The 17,877-nt window shown below is 32.3% G+C and overlaps 1 protein-coding gene and 1 long non-coding RNA gene across 3 annotated transcripts in view; one reads left to right on the top strand and one right to left on the bottom strand.

Annotated features, from left to right (window-relative positions):
• Positions 1-1,606, top strand: part of LOC119607032 — a 61,649-nt gene extending 60,043 nt beyond the window's left edge. The window contains exons 4-5 of one of the 2 annotated variants that reach the window (XR_005231706.1): positions 909-969; positions 1,037-1,606. This is a non-coding gene — a long non-coding RNA (uncharacterized LOC119607032). Of the gene's footprint in view, positions 1-908 lie in introns of both variants that reach the window. The other variant, XR_005231705.1, reaches the window with a different exon arrangement.
• Positions 1,607-15,621: 14,015 nt separating this feature from the next.
• LOC119607028 (BUD13 homolog) overlaps positions 15,622-17,877 on the bottom strand; it is a 57,134-nt gene continuing 54,878 nt past the window's right edge. Inside the window, 3 exon segments of the mRNA XM_037960745.1 lie at positions 15,622-16,517; positions 16,593-16,669; positions 16,733-17,229. Of these exon segments, the coding sequence (XP_037816673.1) occupies positions 16,405-16,517; positions 16,593-16,669; positions 16,733-17,229 (687 nt within the window). The 3' untranslated portion in view covers positions 15,622-16,404.

The raw sequence follows: 17,877 nt of genomic DNA, 5'->3' as shown, positions 1-17,877 counted from the left end.
GAATGAGACGGAACTCAGGTGGTAAATATCACCACTTGTAGAATATCGAGACTGCCTCGGGCCCACTCTGACAATAGATAGGACTAGGACTCTCTTGTCTCTTAGTAGGAACTCGATTAGGCTTCTAACCTTCTATATGAGCACAGACTTCTCAGATCTTGGTAGAGCTCTTTTCCATGATCTGGACTATCTCAGAGATGCGTCACTAGTAAACATGATTGCTTTTATTAGAAGCACCGACTGGTTTAAACGGACACCGAACGAACCAATTAGTCAACGAAATTAGGGAGGGAAAACATTCTCTCAATAGAAGGGAATGTCAATTCTAAGGATATAAATGAGAAGTGTGCTGGGTTGAATGGTGATGGATGCGTAAGGTCTCTTATATAAGTGATACCATGGAATTTTCTTTCCCTGTTAGGGTATGTTCAGGATTAACTCTGTTCATAACAGATTTACCAGGATGTGTTCTCTGTGAATAAGAATGGCTTATTTGATGGAATTGTATCGGTCTACCGATTACGTCCCTAGGTGCTGTTGCCATATCAATAGAGGCCATCCTATGGAAGTTAGGTTTTTGCATCACGGGGCAGCAATTGTCAGAGATTAGTTAGCTTGAGTTCTTGAACAAAATGCTGGTATATAGACAGGCTAATCCATGTACAAAGTCCTTCAAATTGACATAAATGTTTACAAACTTTATTGTTTTTGATGAGAATTAAAGAATTTCTCGTGGAATGAAATCTCTTATGTTGGGGTAACCTAATATAACTTAAGTTAGTTATAACAAACAAACAGAACGATCAAATTATTTGCCTTAAAATTAAGACTTTAGGAAATATTTTTTATTAAAACATTAATTACAATAAATATTATTAATGTTCTAAAAAATCATTTTATATTTTCAGCTTTACTACTCAAATGAAGGACACAACCTTCAGCTAACTTCTGAGCCTAACAAGGAAGCACGTAACTATTTGAATTTCTTAATTAATTGAACTAAATTATATCTAAATTTAATTATTTTTCTTTGCAGATAGTTTTATTATGTTAGATGAGAAAACTAAATAAAAAGGGTAAATTGTTAATTTTGTTTAATTTATGATAATTTTTAATTTGCTTATTTGTAATAACCTTAAATTCCCAATTTTTACTCCTTGCTCAACTCCCCACAATAAGTGTTTAATAAATTTCGGTTAATTATATTAAACGAAACGACAACAACAACAACAGTTAGTGCTAATACAAATAGTTGTATTTCAAAACTACGTTCGAATCAACGAAAAAGAAAATGGTGCATATTTGACTATGGACCATTAACAGAAACCCGTAAATCCGAACTTGTGCTATTGAATTCAGGTTACAAGACCGGCATTATGGGAGTCTGTCAATGTAAACAACATAAAAAAAAAGTAATAGAGAAACTTGTTCAGAAATAACACTGAGAGCCTGTACGATTTGGACAGCCAGTAAACCTTAAAAGTCCTGCCACAATAAACTCCCTTTCCCGTAATTAATAAATCTTGATTTTTTTATTTAATCAAATAAAAAAAGAAAAAAAATTTAAAAAGCCACCTTTAAGTTAAGAGTTTATAATCTCAACTAATCTCTCTGGCAAATTGAGGTAGTAGGTTGTATAGTAGTATTCTATTTGTTTAAACAAAAGATCATTTAACATACTATACAACATGCTAGCTTTCTTTGCTTGACTAAAAGCAGCAATAAATTTCAATTTATAGAAAATTCAATTCAAACACTGCAGGGTTGTATGGTGTTAACTTAAGTGTCTTATGAAGTGAATAGCCTTAATATTTGGTTATTAAAAGTGTGAGTGTTGTTTTAATATTTAAAAATTTTCTTTAAATTTCTAGTTGGTGCTTTTATTTTAATATAAAATTTAGTTATTTACAAACAAGGTTGTTAAGTTGTATTAACAAGTTGTAGACGTTTACAACTACTTTCACTTACAAAAAGTCAACAACTTGTTAATACAATTATCCAATTCACTATCATTAACGTAGTGTTGTATTGTGGTATATCGTAATATTTTTATTACATTACCACCTACAATGTTACCCCATTGATTGTGAATTGCCTAAACATTACAACCTTGTTTGTACATTATCTAAATACTATGTTTAAATGTTGTTCTTGTTGTGTTTTTTATTTAAAAGTTTAACAAATTTTAATTTCTTTAAAAATTTTCTGTGAAACTGAATATAAGAAAAAAATTTAAAAACAATTTTGTTCTCAATATACTTAAGTACATTTATATTGTTTTATTAGATTTATAAATGTTTGTATGGCTGATTCCCTGAGACCCTAACTTGTGACTTATAATCACAGTTTCACAAGTTTTGATCTCCGGTATTGGCCGCAAGCTTACTGTTTTTGAAAAAAACATTTATAGTTATCCCCCCCAAAACAAAAAAAAGTTAAGAAAAAAAAAAAAAAAATCAGTTTTAAATTTTTGTAAATAAGTTTAAAGTTATTTGAATTATTTTGTTTAATGTGTTTTTTTTGGTTTGAATTATTGAGGTTTTTGCAAAAGGTAAGTGTGGCCATTAAGTTTGTAACAATTTGTTAAACTATATTTATGTTTAAAGCATGTTTTAATTAAAAACCATATATATGAATGCTATATTTTAAGTTTTTTTCTAATACCTACAGAATTTTTGGTACTTTTTCTTTCCCTAAAAGATACTTTTTGAATTCATTATAATAGGGAGCCAATTTACTCAATGTCTGATTACTTTTTTTATCCCAACGATAAATTGACAGTTTTCATACAAAAATTATTTTAAACGGAATTATATTTACCGGTTAAATGATAACCCAAGGTTGAGTTATTGTCCCTATGTGTATGAGAATCTATAAAAAGAAACTTTTTGGTACTTTTTCTTTCATCAAATAGTACTTTTTGTTTTGTTTATAATGTATAGGTTAGGTTACGTGTGTTGCTCGCTAGTTAGCGAGTTTATTCGGAGGCCTTGTGGCCCATTGTGATACCCTAAGAATTGCTATTCCCTCCCTTATCTCGTTGATTATTCCATTCTTGCTGTCTTCTTGAAAACCAGCCGGTGTTCCTAATAAAACCGATCATGTTTACTATATAGTGACGCATCTCTGAGACAGTCCAGATAATGGAAAATGGCTCTACTAAGATAGAGTAGTCTGTGCTCCTGTAAGACTGGACAGTCACCTACAAGGTGACTGCCACTTCCTCTTCATCCAAACAACTTCTACAGTAGCTATAATGTAGGTAGCCCATACGTTCCGACATATGTATGTCCAATCATACAGTGCCCATTAATTATACCAGTTAGAAGCCTAATCGTGTTCTTACTAACAGACCAGAGAGTCCTAGTCCTATTCCTTGTCAGAGTGGGCCAGAGCATTCTCGATATTCTACAAGTGGTGATATTTGATCACCTGAGTTCCGTCTCACTCAATGCACAGTCAGCTATCAATTTTTATAGGTCACCAGGGGAGTGTGAATATCCTTTTGCGGAAGCGTTAATCTTAGGAACGACCCTTTCATCAGATATTTCATTTCACCCATATCAGCTCAATGTGATGTTGCGTAAGTTGTGTCAATGATTGATTACAATTGAGAAGATATTTCGACTTAATAACATTGGAGTTAAGAGCCTTGATTGATGCAAGGCTGTTCAAGTATATATGTATAGTCGAATTTAGTTTAGATTTAGTTCCCGGATTCTTCTAATACTTACTTATTGAATGAGAATCTATAACGGGAAATATTTTGGTACTTTCGTACTTTTTCTCTTCAAATTGTACTTTTAGATGAGAACTGAAAATTCTCTAAAAAAAGAACATAGTTTGTAAACCCTCCTAATAGAGGGTATATATAAAATCGAAGTGCTTTACGGTACTTTCACAACCACAGGGTGAGCGGTTAGACAACTTAACACCGCCCTCTTTATGTGCCTTGCATCCACACGCAGGTGAGAAATTTTGTCAATGTTTAATCCGATCCATGTACTAGCACTTTGCTCAAGTATTTGAGCTACATATCTAATCTCGGACCGTTGCTGACCCCTTGCTTAACTTCCGAGTTGCAAAAACATCACTTCCGTTTACAGCCACACAGCTGGGATGCGCTATTTTGATTCGGTAGACTTCGACCTGCGGATCCATCAAATAAACAAAATAATATTCTATAAGAAGTCTGGTATGAACAGAAAGGAAAACTCTATGTCATCACTTATATAAAATATCACAAACTTCTCATTTTAGCGACATATTCATTAAGAAAAACTTCCGACAAATTCATTTTTTAGGTATATGGGTGTGAAAGGCCCGCATACCCGTTCTTTCACTCCGTATCATTTACAATTAATATCAACTCATTTCCAACGTTTAACCCCCCCATATACTATTCTGAGGGGTATACTATATGTTGTCTTTCTCAACAACACAGAACTTATTTTGAAATATAGATTTCAACGTGTATGAGTCCTTTACGGCAACAGCACCGAACTTTACCCAAAATATAGATTTCATCATGTATCAGCCCTTTAATCAATATTTTCTTGCCGCTAGTTTGAGTTCAAAACACAACCACCACGTGCATCCAGCAGGCTACCGGTTCCCGTGGTACCAGCTTATATGCATCTCTGATTCGAATCCAGGTCTAATTATACCAAATAAAGGTCAAGAAAGTATTGGAAACCATCAGTTAACTAGTAGCATCTCTTTTCTCCCGGTTTGCAAACACCTAAAGGGGGCAAGTTCATCAAGGTAACATGCCCCGAGGGAAGATGATAATACAAATTTGTTATTCCGTTACACCTTATGAAATTCTAAGTCGATTTAGCTATGGCCGTCTAAGCGTCTATATGTTTGTTCGCCTAAAACACGATCAAGTTAAAATTAAGTAAAAAAAATCAGCGAAAATCAACCAAAAATTCTTATTTCAAACAGTTTGACATTGAATCGGTCCACAGGGTAACATTTCTGAATATCTTCAAAAAAATATGCTTTTTCCCCTAATTTTTCAGTTGTTTACTCAAAAATTACTAAAAGATAACCAAACTGGATTTTGTCACACATTTTTTCGTCGAAGGATGAATTCTGTTTAAAATTTGAACAATTGATTTAAAATATCCCATAGCCTCCATACAAAGGTTCAAATATCCCAAAAATATAAACAGAAATCATATTACTAACGAGCATACATAGTTCTATAGCGGTCTACAACTCGTTATAGCTCCCAAGTACGGTACAGTTTCGAAAATCACTTAAATGCATGTAACTAATTAAGAAATAAAGATATCGGAATAAAATTTCAGATCTACATGCTGTTTGTATATAAATCGCACTATGGAAGCCCTGAGACCAAGTTATATAAATGAAAGGTGCAATAATGTCGTTTTTTTTTGCAAATTTTAGGAAACGATATTTCAAATCCCAGATGTGATGGAGAAACTCTGAGGCCAGATTCGGATTCAGCACAATCCTTTAGAAAAGCATACTTTGGTCTCTATTTAACAATTTATTTTATTTTTACAGATTGCACGACGTCTTTAGCTTTGAGACACCAATAATCAACTAAAATACCTACTCTAAATGCACCCACCTAAAGACAACTTACAGAAATCGGATTTGAAGGTCCTTATAAACATTTGCTGTGCCATCTTACTACTATAACTTTAAAGGATAACGTTTGAGTATTAAAGATTATTACAAAAATCTTCTTTATCATATAGTATAACCTTTTAATTTATATTTTTACAGAAATATACTCTGAAAGGCTTCTAAAGGATGAACATCTTCATAATCTTCAAATGCTTCCTTATAAAGAAAGACGTTGAAAACTCGATAATACTGCTGGATCACAAAACTCATGAACTGGGTACTTTAAGAATCCGATTAGAATACCTCAGAGTCAATCGTGACTACATATTTGATACTAAAAATATATTTATAAACTTTAAAATTTATTTTAATTAAAAAAATTACAAAAATTTTAAATTTTTAAATAAAAACACTTGTTTATTTAGTTTATAATCCAATCTCATTATTGTAATAGTATTACAAAATAATTTCCCTTAATTAAAACATATTATTAATTATAATCAATAAATGTATCAAAATGTATATAAATTTAGTAAAAATGAACAAAAAAAAAAAAAAAACATAAACAATAAATAGAATTAATTTTTTTTATTTATCATTATCATATTTTGATTATATTAGTTCGAAATAGAAGATCTTTATACCCTACACCACTTTAGTGGGGAGGGTATATTGGATTTGTGCTGATGTTTGTAACATACAAAAATATTCGTCCTAGACCCACCTTAAAGTATACCAATCGGCTTAGAATCGTTTTCTGAGTCGATTAAGCTATGTCCGTCCGTCCGTCCGTCCGTCCGTCTGGCTGGCTGGCTGTACATGTAAACCTTGACCCAAGGACTAAGCCTATTGAAAATGGTTAAAATCGGTCCATTATTTCACCTAGCCCCCATAGAACAGAACCCCCGAAAAGGGCTTTTGAGCTCATAATTATGTAAAATATACAGATATATCGATAAAATACGGCACAACTAAGTTTTATAGAAGCCTTGATGACCCTGCCAAATTTCATAAAGATCGGGCCCCATTTGACCCTAGCTCCCATACAAAGTCCCCTTCAGAAAATTACTTGAATGTCCCAAATTAACTTATAAACACAAATATCGCGATGAAATTCAGCACAATAAAATATTATGTAAATATAAATATATTCACAAAATTTTATCGGGCTTGGTCCATATTTGCCCCTAGCCCCCATATAAAGCCTCTTTCAGAAAATTAGTTTTTCATCCATAAATTGCTTAAATGTATCGGAACAAGGGAATATTGAAGATAAAAGCTTTATTATGAAAAATAAATCACATTTAATATTCATAACTGGTGTAGGGTATCATATGGTCGGCCACGCCCGACTATACTTTCTTACTTGTTTTCACTTAAGAACATTCTTCCCAAACTGTGCAGCAGTAATAACAATGCTGGTGACGTCATCAACAAAAAGTTGTGCAAAAATTTCCTAATTGAAATTTACCCGTAATCGATTTTTAATACCAGGCGCACATAATGTGATAAAAACGAGCAAGTAAATTTGGTAGAAAAAATCTGGTGCATACTTTAGGGATGGCAAAAGTATTTGAATCATACTGTTTCGATTTTCAGCTACAGGGTGACCCAAATATTTTTCACATCCCTAAAGTATGCTGTAAGATATTTTTCAATGATATTTTACTTGCTGATTTGTGGTTTAGATAGTGGGAAATAGATTCTAGCTCAAATACATCTAGTAGGAATTTTTTGTGGCGACAATATATTAATCCCTTAACGCCTGACTATCGAATACGGAGCAATCGTATTTTTAATGATCCAAAAACATTGGTTCTACACCCATCTTAAAGTATACCAATCAGCTCTGAATCACTTTCCGAGTCGATAGAGCTATGTCCGTCTGTGTGTCCATGTAAACCTTGTGGGAACAATACTGGTCGCAAGATAAATTTAACTATTAAATTGAAATAAGTTCAGTTTTAAATCAATTCTCTTCAGTTCTAGTTCAGTTTTATTTCTGTAATGGTTCTGTTCTTGCTTTGGCTAGCAAGGTTAGACAAGAACCCTTAAATGTGGAGGAAATTGTAGAAAATTATGAGATATAATAAAATTTTGGAAGAAAATCTAATTTTTGTGTTTTTTTCGAAAATTTTGATGAAATATTGGTCTCAGGATTACTAAAAGTTCATTCGGATGTCAAGACCCCGGTATAATAACACAAATTGCATAAATTAAAAAAAAATCGGGAATTTGGATAAAACATTGGCTTACCAGAAATGTCAGTTTCATTTTCGGATTCATCTTAAGCACTAGTTTTAGATGTCATCTCTAGCCCTTAAGAACCCGATTTTATACCACAAATTGCTTAAAATAAAAACAAATTCCGGAATTTTGATCAAATATTGGTCCCAGGTCCATTCTAAATCCATTTTTGGATTCAGCGTGGGAATTTACCAGAGAGACGAGTTTCCAGCCAGATTCGGCCAGTAGTTCCCGAGTATGAAACAAAAATAAAAACAAATCTGAAATTTTGATGAATGTTGGACCTAGGACCCATACTACAACAAAATTGATAATTTAGTTTTTTTGTTTGCTTTAAACTCGAAAACTACTGGCCGAATCTGGCGGGAAACTCTCCTTTCTGGTAAAATCTAATGCTGATTCCAAAAATGGATTCAGAATGGACCTGGAACTAATATTCCATAAAAATTCCCGAAATTTTTTGTTTTGGGGTCCTGAGGGCTTGTGCTGCAAAAATTTGACATTCAAAATTAGTACTTAAGCTGAATCCGAAAATGAACTCATAGTGGACCTGTGACTAATATCTCATAAAAATGTCGAACAAAATTTCAGATCGATTTTATTACAAAATTTTATATTATCTCAAAATTTTCTAGAATTTTGTTCACATTTAAAGGTTTTTGAGTTGACTTTTGAAAAATTTGCTATCCAAGACAGGAGTTTCAAATTTAAGAAAAATCATGACGGCAAATGAAATTTTGTGGGATATTTGGTTCAAAATTTCTGTTCTAATTTTTATGAAATACTAAACCTAGCTCAATTCTGAAACCATTTTCTGATTTAGCATAGATTTTAGCCTTAAATGACACATTTCAGTTTCCCTCGGCCTTAAGATACCGAAATAATAGTACAAATTATTCAAAGTGAAAAACTTTCGGGAATTTTGATGAAACAATGAACCTAGGTCAACTCTGAATCCATTTTCGGATTCAGCGTGGAACAGTTGTACGGGAGCTAGGCGAAATACTAGACCGATTTTAACTATTTTCAATTGGCTTCGTCCTTGGCTTAAAAGAAGAGTAAGTGCTAAAATTCATAAAATTATCTTGAAAATTGCTATCTGTATCGTGCGCATAAGGTTAACATGGACACACTGAAGACAGACGAACATAGCCATATCGTTTCAGAAAGTGATTCAGAGCCGATTGGCATACTTTACCAATGTGTGTAGGTGTAGGACCCATATTTTTAGGTATTACAAATATTAGCACAAACGCATAATACCCTCCCCACTAAAGTGATGTAGGGTATAAAAAGGGAATTTTTTTATTTTTTTTGGGGAAAAAGTACTTGTTTTTATTTTTAAATTATCAAAAAAATTTCTAAGAAGATGTACAAAGAATTTATACTTTTTGAAAAGCTTAAGTTAGCAAAATATTTTAAATGAAAAAAGTTTTCGAAAATGTTGTTAGCGAGGGGACCAGGTGCATACCAAAAACGCCAATTTTTTTTATCTAAAATTCAACTTTAGGCCAAAAATTCTTAAAACGCATAGTCGATATCAAATTATAGTAATATATTTTAGATGTCTTAATGTGTTTTTAATTATTCTGTAAAGGCTTATGATAACCCCGCTCTTGGTATGTATATTATAGCTAAAAAAACTAAAAAAATACCATTTTTGGAATTTTTCAAAACTTTTTTGGGAATTGAGGGATTCATGTTAATTTCAATTTAGTTTAACATTCCCAAATAAGTGTACATTTTCAAATTTTCAAAAATATTCATAATTAGGCATTTTATTTAAATTTTAAAATGTTTGTGTCTTTGTAAAAATTCATCAAAAAACTTTTTTTGTTACACTTTTTGAAAACGACTTTTATGAAGTTTTGAATTGCAAAAAGTTTTATAAATTTCTGAAAAGTACTCCTAATTTCTAAGCCATTGATATATAATATATCTACCTTGTCCTTTTGACATATAATGCTAAGGAGAACAATTTTAACACGTCATGGTAATATTAGCTCCCCTTGGTGGTTTTCCCACATTTTAGCAAAAAGTCTTCTATAAATTTGTGAATTGCTAAAAATTTTATTTTCTGAAAAGTATACTTAATTTCCAATCCATTGATATATAAAACATGTAACTTGTCCTTTTTATATGCAAAACTAAGGAGGAAATATTTAACATCTCATGTTAGAAGTGGCTTCTTTTGGATTTTTTATCATTGTGTGGAATACGTGTCGTATACGTATTGTTTAATTGAATGCTGTCACAATGGTGCAGTGAGTACAACAGTTGATGAGTAAACACGAAGTTTATGGTTCGTATTCTGGCTGGCTTTATGTTGAACTAGCATACCCGGCGTGCTTCGCTACCCTAACCAAAATTAAATACCTATAAAATTTTGTTTACTTTTATAGAAAATTAAAATTGCTTAAATTTTTTTTAATGTTTCAGTTCTTTACGCTCAATATCACATGAATAAATTCGCATTCAGTAAGATGTTTGTATTTTTAGTTTAATTCGTTTAGGTTCCACATTATAGAAAATTTCGAAAGTACTATTTGAAAAAAAGTATTATAAAATACCTCTTATTCCTCTGATTCTCATTTAATCAAAAATGTTATGTTTCTGTGTTCAATATTATATACAATTCAAAAAATATAATTTGATGAATGAAAAAGTACCAAAAGTCCCTTTCAGTAGATTCTCATTCACTTAGATGCCTACATTTTAAATTTTATATTTCTATGTTCAATATCTTTAAAAAAAACAAAAAGTAATAAATTTTTATTTCCAGTTAACCATTATAGAGAATCCAAAAGGTACCATTTGAAGAATAGAAAAGTACCAAAGAGTTCCCACTTCAAGAATATTACTCAGTCAGGACCATGTATGTTAAAATTTATATTCCTTGGTTGAATATTTTAGAAAATTCAAAAAGTACCATTTATGAGATAAAAAGTACTAAAAAGTTCTCTTTTAAAGAATCTTATTCAATGAGGACCGTGTATGTTTAATAATCATGTGTTTTGAATTCATATTATAGAACATACAAATAGTATTGAAGTGGAATAAATTCTACCTTTGTGGAAAGTACTAATAAAAATAGTACAATTTTTTCCCTTTTCGCTTAAAAATATACTGTTTTGAGAATTAAATTTACAAAATATTCCGTATTTAAATCTCTATATCACATATAAAACACAACCGTTTCAGATCTGCATTCATTTGTTTCAGAAAAATTGTGCTTGCAAAAAGTATCAAACAATTTACTCGAATTTGGTTTTATATAGGCCTTAGTACTCGAATTCCAAAATAATATAAATACTTATAGCTTATTTTGTGTGAGTAAATAAACTTAAATAAAATTAAATTTCCCGTTGTTCCCCAGTGAAATAGCAAAAAATTTTGTTTCAACTAATATCACAGAGTTAGTCCGTAATTTAATAGTCCGCAATAAATAGAAAAAGTTTTCTTAATGTGCTACAAAAAGTACCAAAAATACATATTTCTCCCTTTTACACCCAAAAAGGACTAAATTTTAAAAAAGGACGAAACAGGTGTCTCCTAATTTTGGGAGATATATATTCAAAATATTTATGGTTAGGTTAGGTTGATAGGAGGATGTATACTACATCAAATCCGAAGAAATACACCTAGGCCACTATGGGGCCTGTTGTGCGCTCCAATCATGAAAAAATGTATTATTTTTCCATGTTCAGAAATTCAGTTTCCTGGACGTAATTCCTAGGAATCTTCCAATCGGTGTTGGTTAAGAATGTTATTTCCGGAATAAGATCACTTCCAAGATATTTGGATCTAACTTCGACGAATGCCTGACAATGGCAAAGAAAGTGCTCCAGAGTTTCACTGTCCTCTCCACATGCTCTACATTCGTCTGAATCCGCACGTCCAATTTTGTATAGATGTGCACGTAATCCTGTGTGTCCACTCAGAATACGTACCATCATACTAACCTCAGACTTGCTCATTTTGAGGAGATTTTTCGTCTTGCTCTCATCAGGGTCACCCTATAGAAACTTTGTGGTTCTACCCACCGTTTCACTATTCCAAGAGGCCTTATGGGATTCTCTCATCCATATTTTTAATTCAGCTTTTGTTTGCGTCGAATGGTTTTGCGTTTGTCAGGTTAACTACATCGAGCTCCTTTCCCTTTAAAGCTATTACATTCGCCCTTTCGTTGCCGACTACTCCCGAGTGGCCTGGTACCCATATGATGTGAACCTTACCTCTGGGAGAGTATTCAGTTAAAGCTTTCTTACAATCCAATACGGTCTTAGATTTAATTCTATCACCTGATATCGCCCTAATTGCCTTCTGGCTATCGATAAATATATTAAGCCCTGTGGGCGCCATATTTATTCTAATCCAATTTACACATTCCGTTATTGCTCGTAATTCTGTCTGGAAGTTTGTGTTATGATTAGGTAAAAGGTGGTATTTTTCTGTTTCTGGGTCTTCAATATAGAACTCCAGGCCCACTTTGTCCCCTAATTTAGAGCCATCCGTGTAGCAACGGATTCCTACTGGTATTTGCTCCAAAGTTGACCAAGACATTCTATCTGGGATTAGCGTTTCAAAGTTTCCAAAATATTCTGTGTCTGGTATGCGATCAGGCACGTCCGATGAATGTGTATAACCTTCCAATGTGTCCAGTATACATTAATGACGTGTCCTATAACCGTTTTTGGCCTAAAGTAAAGAGCCGTTCGGCTGTAAGCGCCGCCTCATATCTTATATATGTTTCAATAGGTGGAATATCTAGCAACGTTTTTGGTTGAAGTAGTACACATGGCACCACTTATACCCAAGCAGCATGTAGGCTGAACTCCCTGTAGTAGTTTGATATTGCACTTTTTGTCCAAAGCAGTCCACCAAATTATTGAAGCATAAGCTAGAATTGGTCTAATTACACTTTTATAAAGCCAATTTGTCATAGTAGGACTAAGACCCCATTTCATGCCTATGGTTCTCCTACATCTATAAAAATGTTATTTTGTTTATAAGTTAAAAAGTTATAAAGGGCAAAAAAGGTACCAAAATCACATTTGTTACCCATTTTCACTACTTAAAAGTACGAATTTCCAAAAAATACGAGACACCCATCTGCTTATTTTCAGTGTAGATACAGGTGCATGTAAAATTTTTCTTGAATCACTAATTAATTAGGTAAGATAATTAAGAAAAACTGTTTTACCGTTTCTTCCCCTTTTTTTACCCCTAAATTTACATATTTTCCAAAAATGCCGCCTTAGTGGATCTACATAACCAAAAACACATCTACTGTCAAAATTTCATGATTCTATGTTCAGCCGTTTGGGCTGTGCGATGATGAATCAGTCAGTCAGTAAAGCTACTCTTATATATATGTATACTAGCTATACCCAGTGTGCTTTGCTACTCTAAAAGCAATATAAATAAAAAATCTTCTTAATAATTTTGAAGATTCTAACTGTAATGTTTTCCAGAGATACATTTTTCCGAACGTTAATTAAGATTTTAATGTAATCGATGACAAATTAAAAAAAAAAACAAGTAAGAAATATAGTCGGGCTAGGCCGACCATATAATACCCTACACCTTTGACAAAAATATAATGAGATTTATTTGCCATAATAAAGCATTTAAATTGAATTTTACCTTGCCTCAGATATACATACTTAAGCCGTTTATTGTTGAAAAAAATAGTGGACATTTAAGTGAAATTTTAATGGGGGCTTTTCATAGGGGCTAGGGTCATATGAGGACCTATTATTATGGAATTCGTGAGGGTCATCAAATATTGTATAGAACCTGGTTTTTGCAGCTTTTTGTCGAGATATGAGTATATTAAACATAATTATGAACTTAAAAGCCCTATTCGGCGGGTTCAGTTGTATGGCGGCTAGGTGAAATAATGGACCGATGTAAACCATTTTCAACAAGCTTTGTTTACGGTACCATAAAATATCATGTGCCAAATTTCATTGAATTATCTCCAAAATTGCGACCTGTAGTTTGATTACAAAGTTTAAAAGCCCTATTCGGGGGGTTCAGTCGTATGGAGGCTAGGTGAAATAATGGACCGATGTTAACCATTTTCAATAGGCTTCGTCCCTGGGACAATAGAAGATCATGTACCAAATTTCATTGAATTATCTTCAAAATTGCGACCTGTAGTTTGATTACAAGCTTTACATGGACGGACGGACAGACGGACAGACGGACGGACATAGCTAAATCGACTCAGAAAATGATTCTGAGCCGATTGGTATACTTTAAGGTGGGTATAGGACCAATATTATTGTGCGTTACAAACATCAGCACAAACCCAATATACCCTCCCCACTAAAGTGGTGTAGGGTATAAAAAATCGAATATTTTTCCGGATATACGAAAATTTGTATTTAATTCATATAGGCCAAGACCCCATTGAAAGTCCGCCTGTTATTCTCTAAATGTTCACATAAATGTCAAAGATCTTCATGTAGAATTTGAAGATTCTAGCTCTAATAGTTTCTCAGATATACGAATTTTTCTATTTAATTCATATGGGAACTCACAGCCCCCAGATGAAAGTCCGCCCTTTTTTTCTCCAAAATGTTCATATGTATAATAAAGTTCTTCTTGCAATATTTGAAGAATCTTGTTCTATTAGTTTCCCAGATAAGCGAAATTTTGTATTTAATTCATATGTGAGGTGCCAAACCCCCCCCATTGAAAGTCCGCCCGTTATTCTCTGAATGTACACATGAATGTCAAAGTTCTTCAATTAAAATTTGAAGATTCTAGCTCTAATAGTTTCTCAGATATAATAATTTTCCTATTTAATTTATATGGGGGCTCCAAGCCCCCCCCATGACGAAAGTCCGCTCTTTTTTCTCCAAAATGTTCAGATGAATATTTAAGTTCTTAGTGCAAAATTTGAAGAATTTAGTTCTATTAGTTTCCCAGATAAACCAATTTTTGTATTTTATTAATATGGGAGGTGCTGCTCCCCTCATGGGTAGTCCGCCAATTTATTTCCCAAAATGTTTACATGGATATTAAAGTTATTCGTGCAAATTTTTAATATTCTAACTGTAATAGTTTCCAAGATAAACGAATTTTTGTATTTAATTTATATGTGAGGTGCCACGCCCCCTAATGCTAATCCGCCTACTTTTTGTCTTAAATAATTATATTGATAATAATGTTGCTCCGACAAAATTTGAAGACTCTTACTATTATATTATCTCAGATACACTAATTTAATATTTTCTAAATGTGGGCGTGGTACGTCGCCCACATGAAATTTCAAAATAAAAAGTAGCCTATAGTTCCTTCCAGATATACAGGAAGAAACTGTTAAAATTGCAGGAAAATCGGTCCAGCCGTTTAGCAGTCTATAAAGCACAAACAAACACAAACATACATACATACAAACACACTTTCATTTTTATATATATAGATATATATATAGATAATATATAAGAAAGGTTGAACCTTGAACTTTCAGATTATATAACTAGTTTTGAATCTAAAGTTATCTTTGTGCCGGCCAAAAATCTTAATAACTTGATGTGATGAAGAAATTCTTGTCCTGTGATATTCATGCTTAAATACAAAGGATCCAGAAAGCTGCAATTAAGAATTTGTTCAAGTCCGAAATTTCAAAGCTGATGTATAACAGATTGTCAATATAAATCATGGTAATATTTCTAGGCGGAAAGTTACTATAAGTTATTATTAAAAAAATACTTAAATTTAATATATTTTTTTATAATTTATGAATATTTAGTTGTTTATTTTGTAAAGCTTAAATATTAGGAAAAAAAATATTTTATAATAGATCATAGAAAATACCCTTAAATATTGAATACTTAAAGTGTTTTTTTTTTTTTTTACTTTTACTATTTTATACTTTTTGATTACGAATAGTTTCGAAAATTTTGATTTGATTAAGACTATAAATTTCTTTAATAAATTTCATAAAAATTAACTACAAAATACATAAAACTTTTGTCATAAAATTAATACAAAAAAAATATTTATATAAAAAGTATTTAACTACAGAGAGAGACAGTTGTCGGAGAGAGAGCAAAAAGATTATATATCGTTAATGACACTTTGAAAAAAGCTACATAACTAAAGCTTTTCTTTGATATAACATTAGGTTCTCAAAGTGTAAACAGCGTTATAAGTCAGTTCATTTATTCTTAGGTAATTTGTATAGAAATTCTATAAAAAAATCAAATATTTTCAAGTTCAAGACTAAAATAATGATATGTTATAAAAAGTCCAAAAGAGTGGATTTGTTGTCTAAATATTTGGTTACATTTAAGATAATGGAGTTTTCAAAAACACTGACATTTGATTATTTTATGTATGTAAGACGAATAAGTACTTTTAAGATTAAGGGATTAAATACATAAATACTAGACATTTCAATCTTTCTATCATTCTTATTTTCGAGAATAATAACAATTTAATTGTTTTATATAATAATAATAATAATAAATATTGTATGTTTGCATATGGTATAAATGTTTGGAGAGTTTTCTTTTTGATTTTTAAATATCTTGTAGAGTTTTATTGATGAGTACATTTATTGTCCTTGGTTTTCTTTTTACGATCTTCGCTAGAATTTGATCGTCTTGTACCTTGAATTGGCATGTAAGGTGGAGTGGGACTGGAGTTTTGATCTGAAATCAAATAAAAATTTCACAGTTAATACAAATATATTCTTTCACATAAACCACTTGTCAATACATATATACCAAAATTTTGTGTTTTCGAACCGGCACTAAGGCGTGAATTCAAAGAGTCATGAGAGTGTATGGAATAGTTTTCAGATCTAACGGAAAAAAACATAACAATATTAATAAAAAGTTTTCTAAATGTAAAAATCTCCACCCACCTAGTCATGGAGTTCTGTGAATAACCCGTTTGTATTTGTGTCTCTGCTCCCACACTCATAGAGGCCGGTCTAGCACTGGTACTCGGTCCCGGACGGCAACTATCCACTGGCAGTGTATAGATATCATCTTCTCGATTGAGACTAGCATGACGAGCCTGTTGACTGGCAATGTCTCGTGTTAAACTGCCATTTGTTAGGCAACCATTTTGTGTGCGTTGCGTGTGTTTTAGGACATCTATTGGACTGGAATAGGCTTCTAAATCTAAGGGATCTTCTTGTGGTGGATCTCTTTGATATTGTAGACTGCCACCGTCATTGGACAGAGTGTGACTATGTCGGGATGAGGAAGTTGATGACGAAGTCATATAATCTTGCTGTGGCACTGGCTGTAGGGGGCCATTGTGTGGTTGTACACCATTGGTTAGAGTTTGTGGCTCCTTCTGTTGGCTCTTACGTTGACGTGCCTTCTCTTTGGCACGTTTTGCTTTGGCTTTTTCCTATAAAATGGAAGAAAATAGAGAAATTAGTAAAATGTGGTACAATGAAAGTAAATTTTTATAATTTTAGGTTCCCAAGGGTTCTTATAGTAAATTTGGCTGTTATATGGTTTCATGTGTTTCAGTAATTTTGTTATAGAGTAACGACCAACCTTTGGAAGGACCAAAATTCTGCTAAAAATTTCCATATAAAAAGTTTTTATTGAGAAAGTTTCGTAACAATTTCTATTCAATAAAAATATGATCTGATATCTGTCTAAATTTTGTTTAAAATCGAAATTTCGAAGGGTTCTGATATTGTTCTATTTCGTATATACTATTAATCGTGAAAAAATCTGAACAATATCCATTACTTTGTAAATTAACTTTTAAAATTTTGGGGTCTGGAAACATTTCTGTCAAATAGGCACACTGTCAGGATATAGGCGCACTTACAGATATCTTCTAAACCTAGTTAGTGTGATTAAAAGGAGGATTCATTTTACATCAGATTCAAAGAATTGCACCTAAGACACTATGGGGCCTTACAAGAGGCTCTGGGGGGAATCAAACCCACGACCTCTGGACTGACTATTTTTTGCCTTTTATAGGCATAGATACTACTTATATCTTCTTAAAATCCCAAACAACAATTCTTTTATAATTCTT

Source organism: Lucilia sericata, unplaced genomic scaffold, assembly GCF_015586225.1.
Source record: "Lucilia sericata isolate MDLA Ls3-8-SP2 unplaced genomic scaffold, ASM1558622v1 Contig000646F_arrow, whole genome shotgun sequence".
Classification (NCBI taxonomy): Eukaryota; Metazoa; Arthropoda; class Insecta; order Diptera; family Calliphoridae; genus Lucilia; species Lucilia sericata.
Note: the sequence above shows the minus strand (reverse complement) of the source record. Positions and strands in the feature narration are given on the sequence as shown.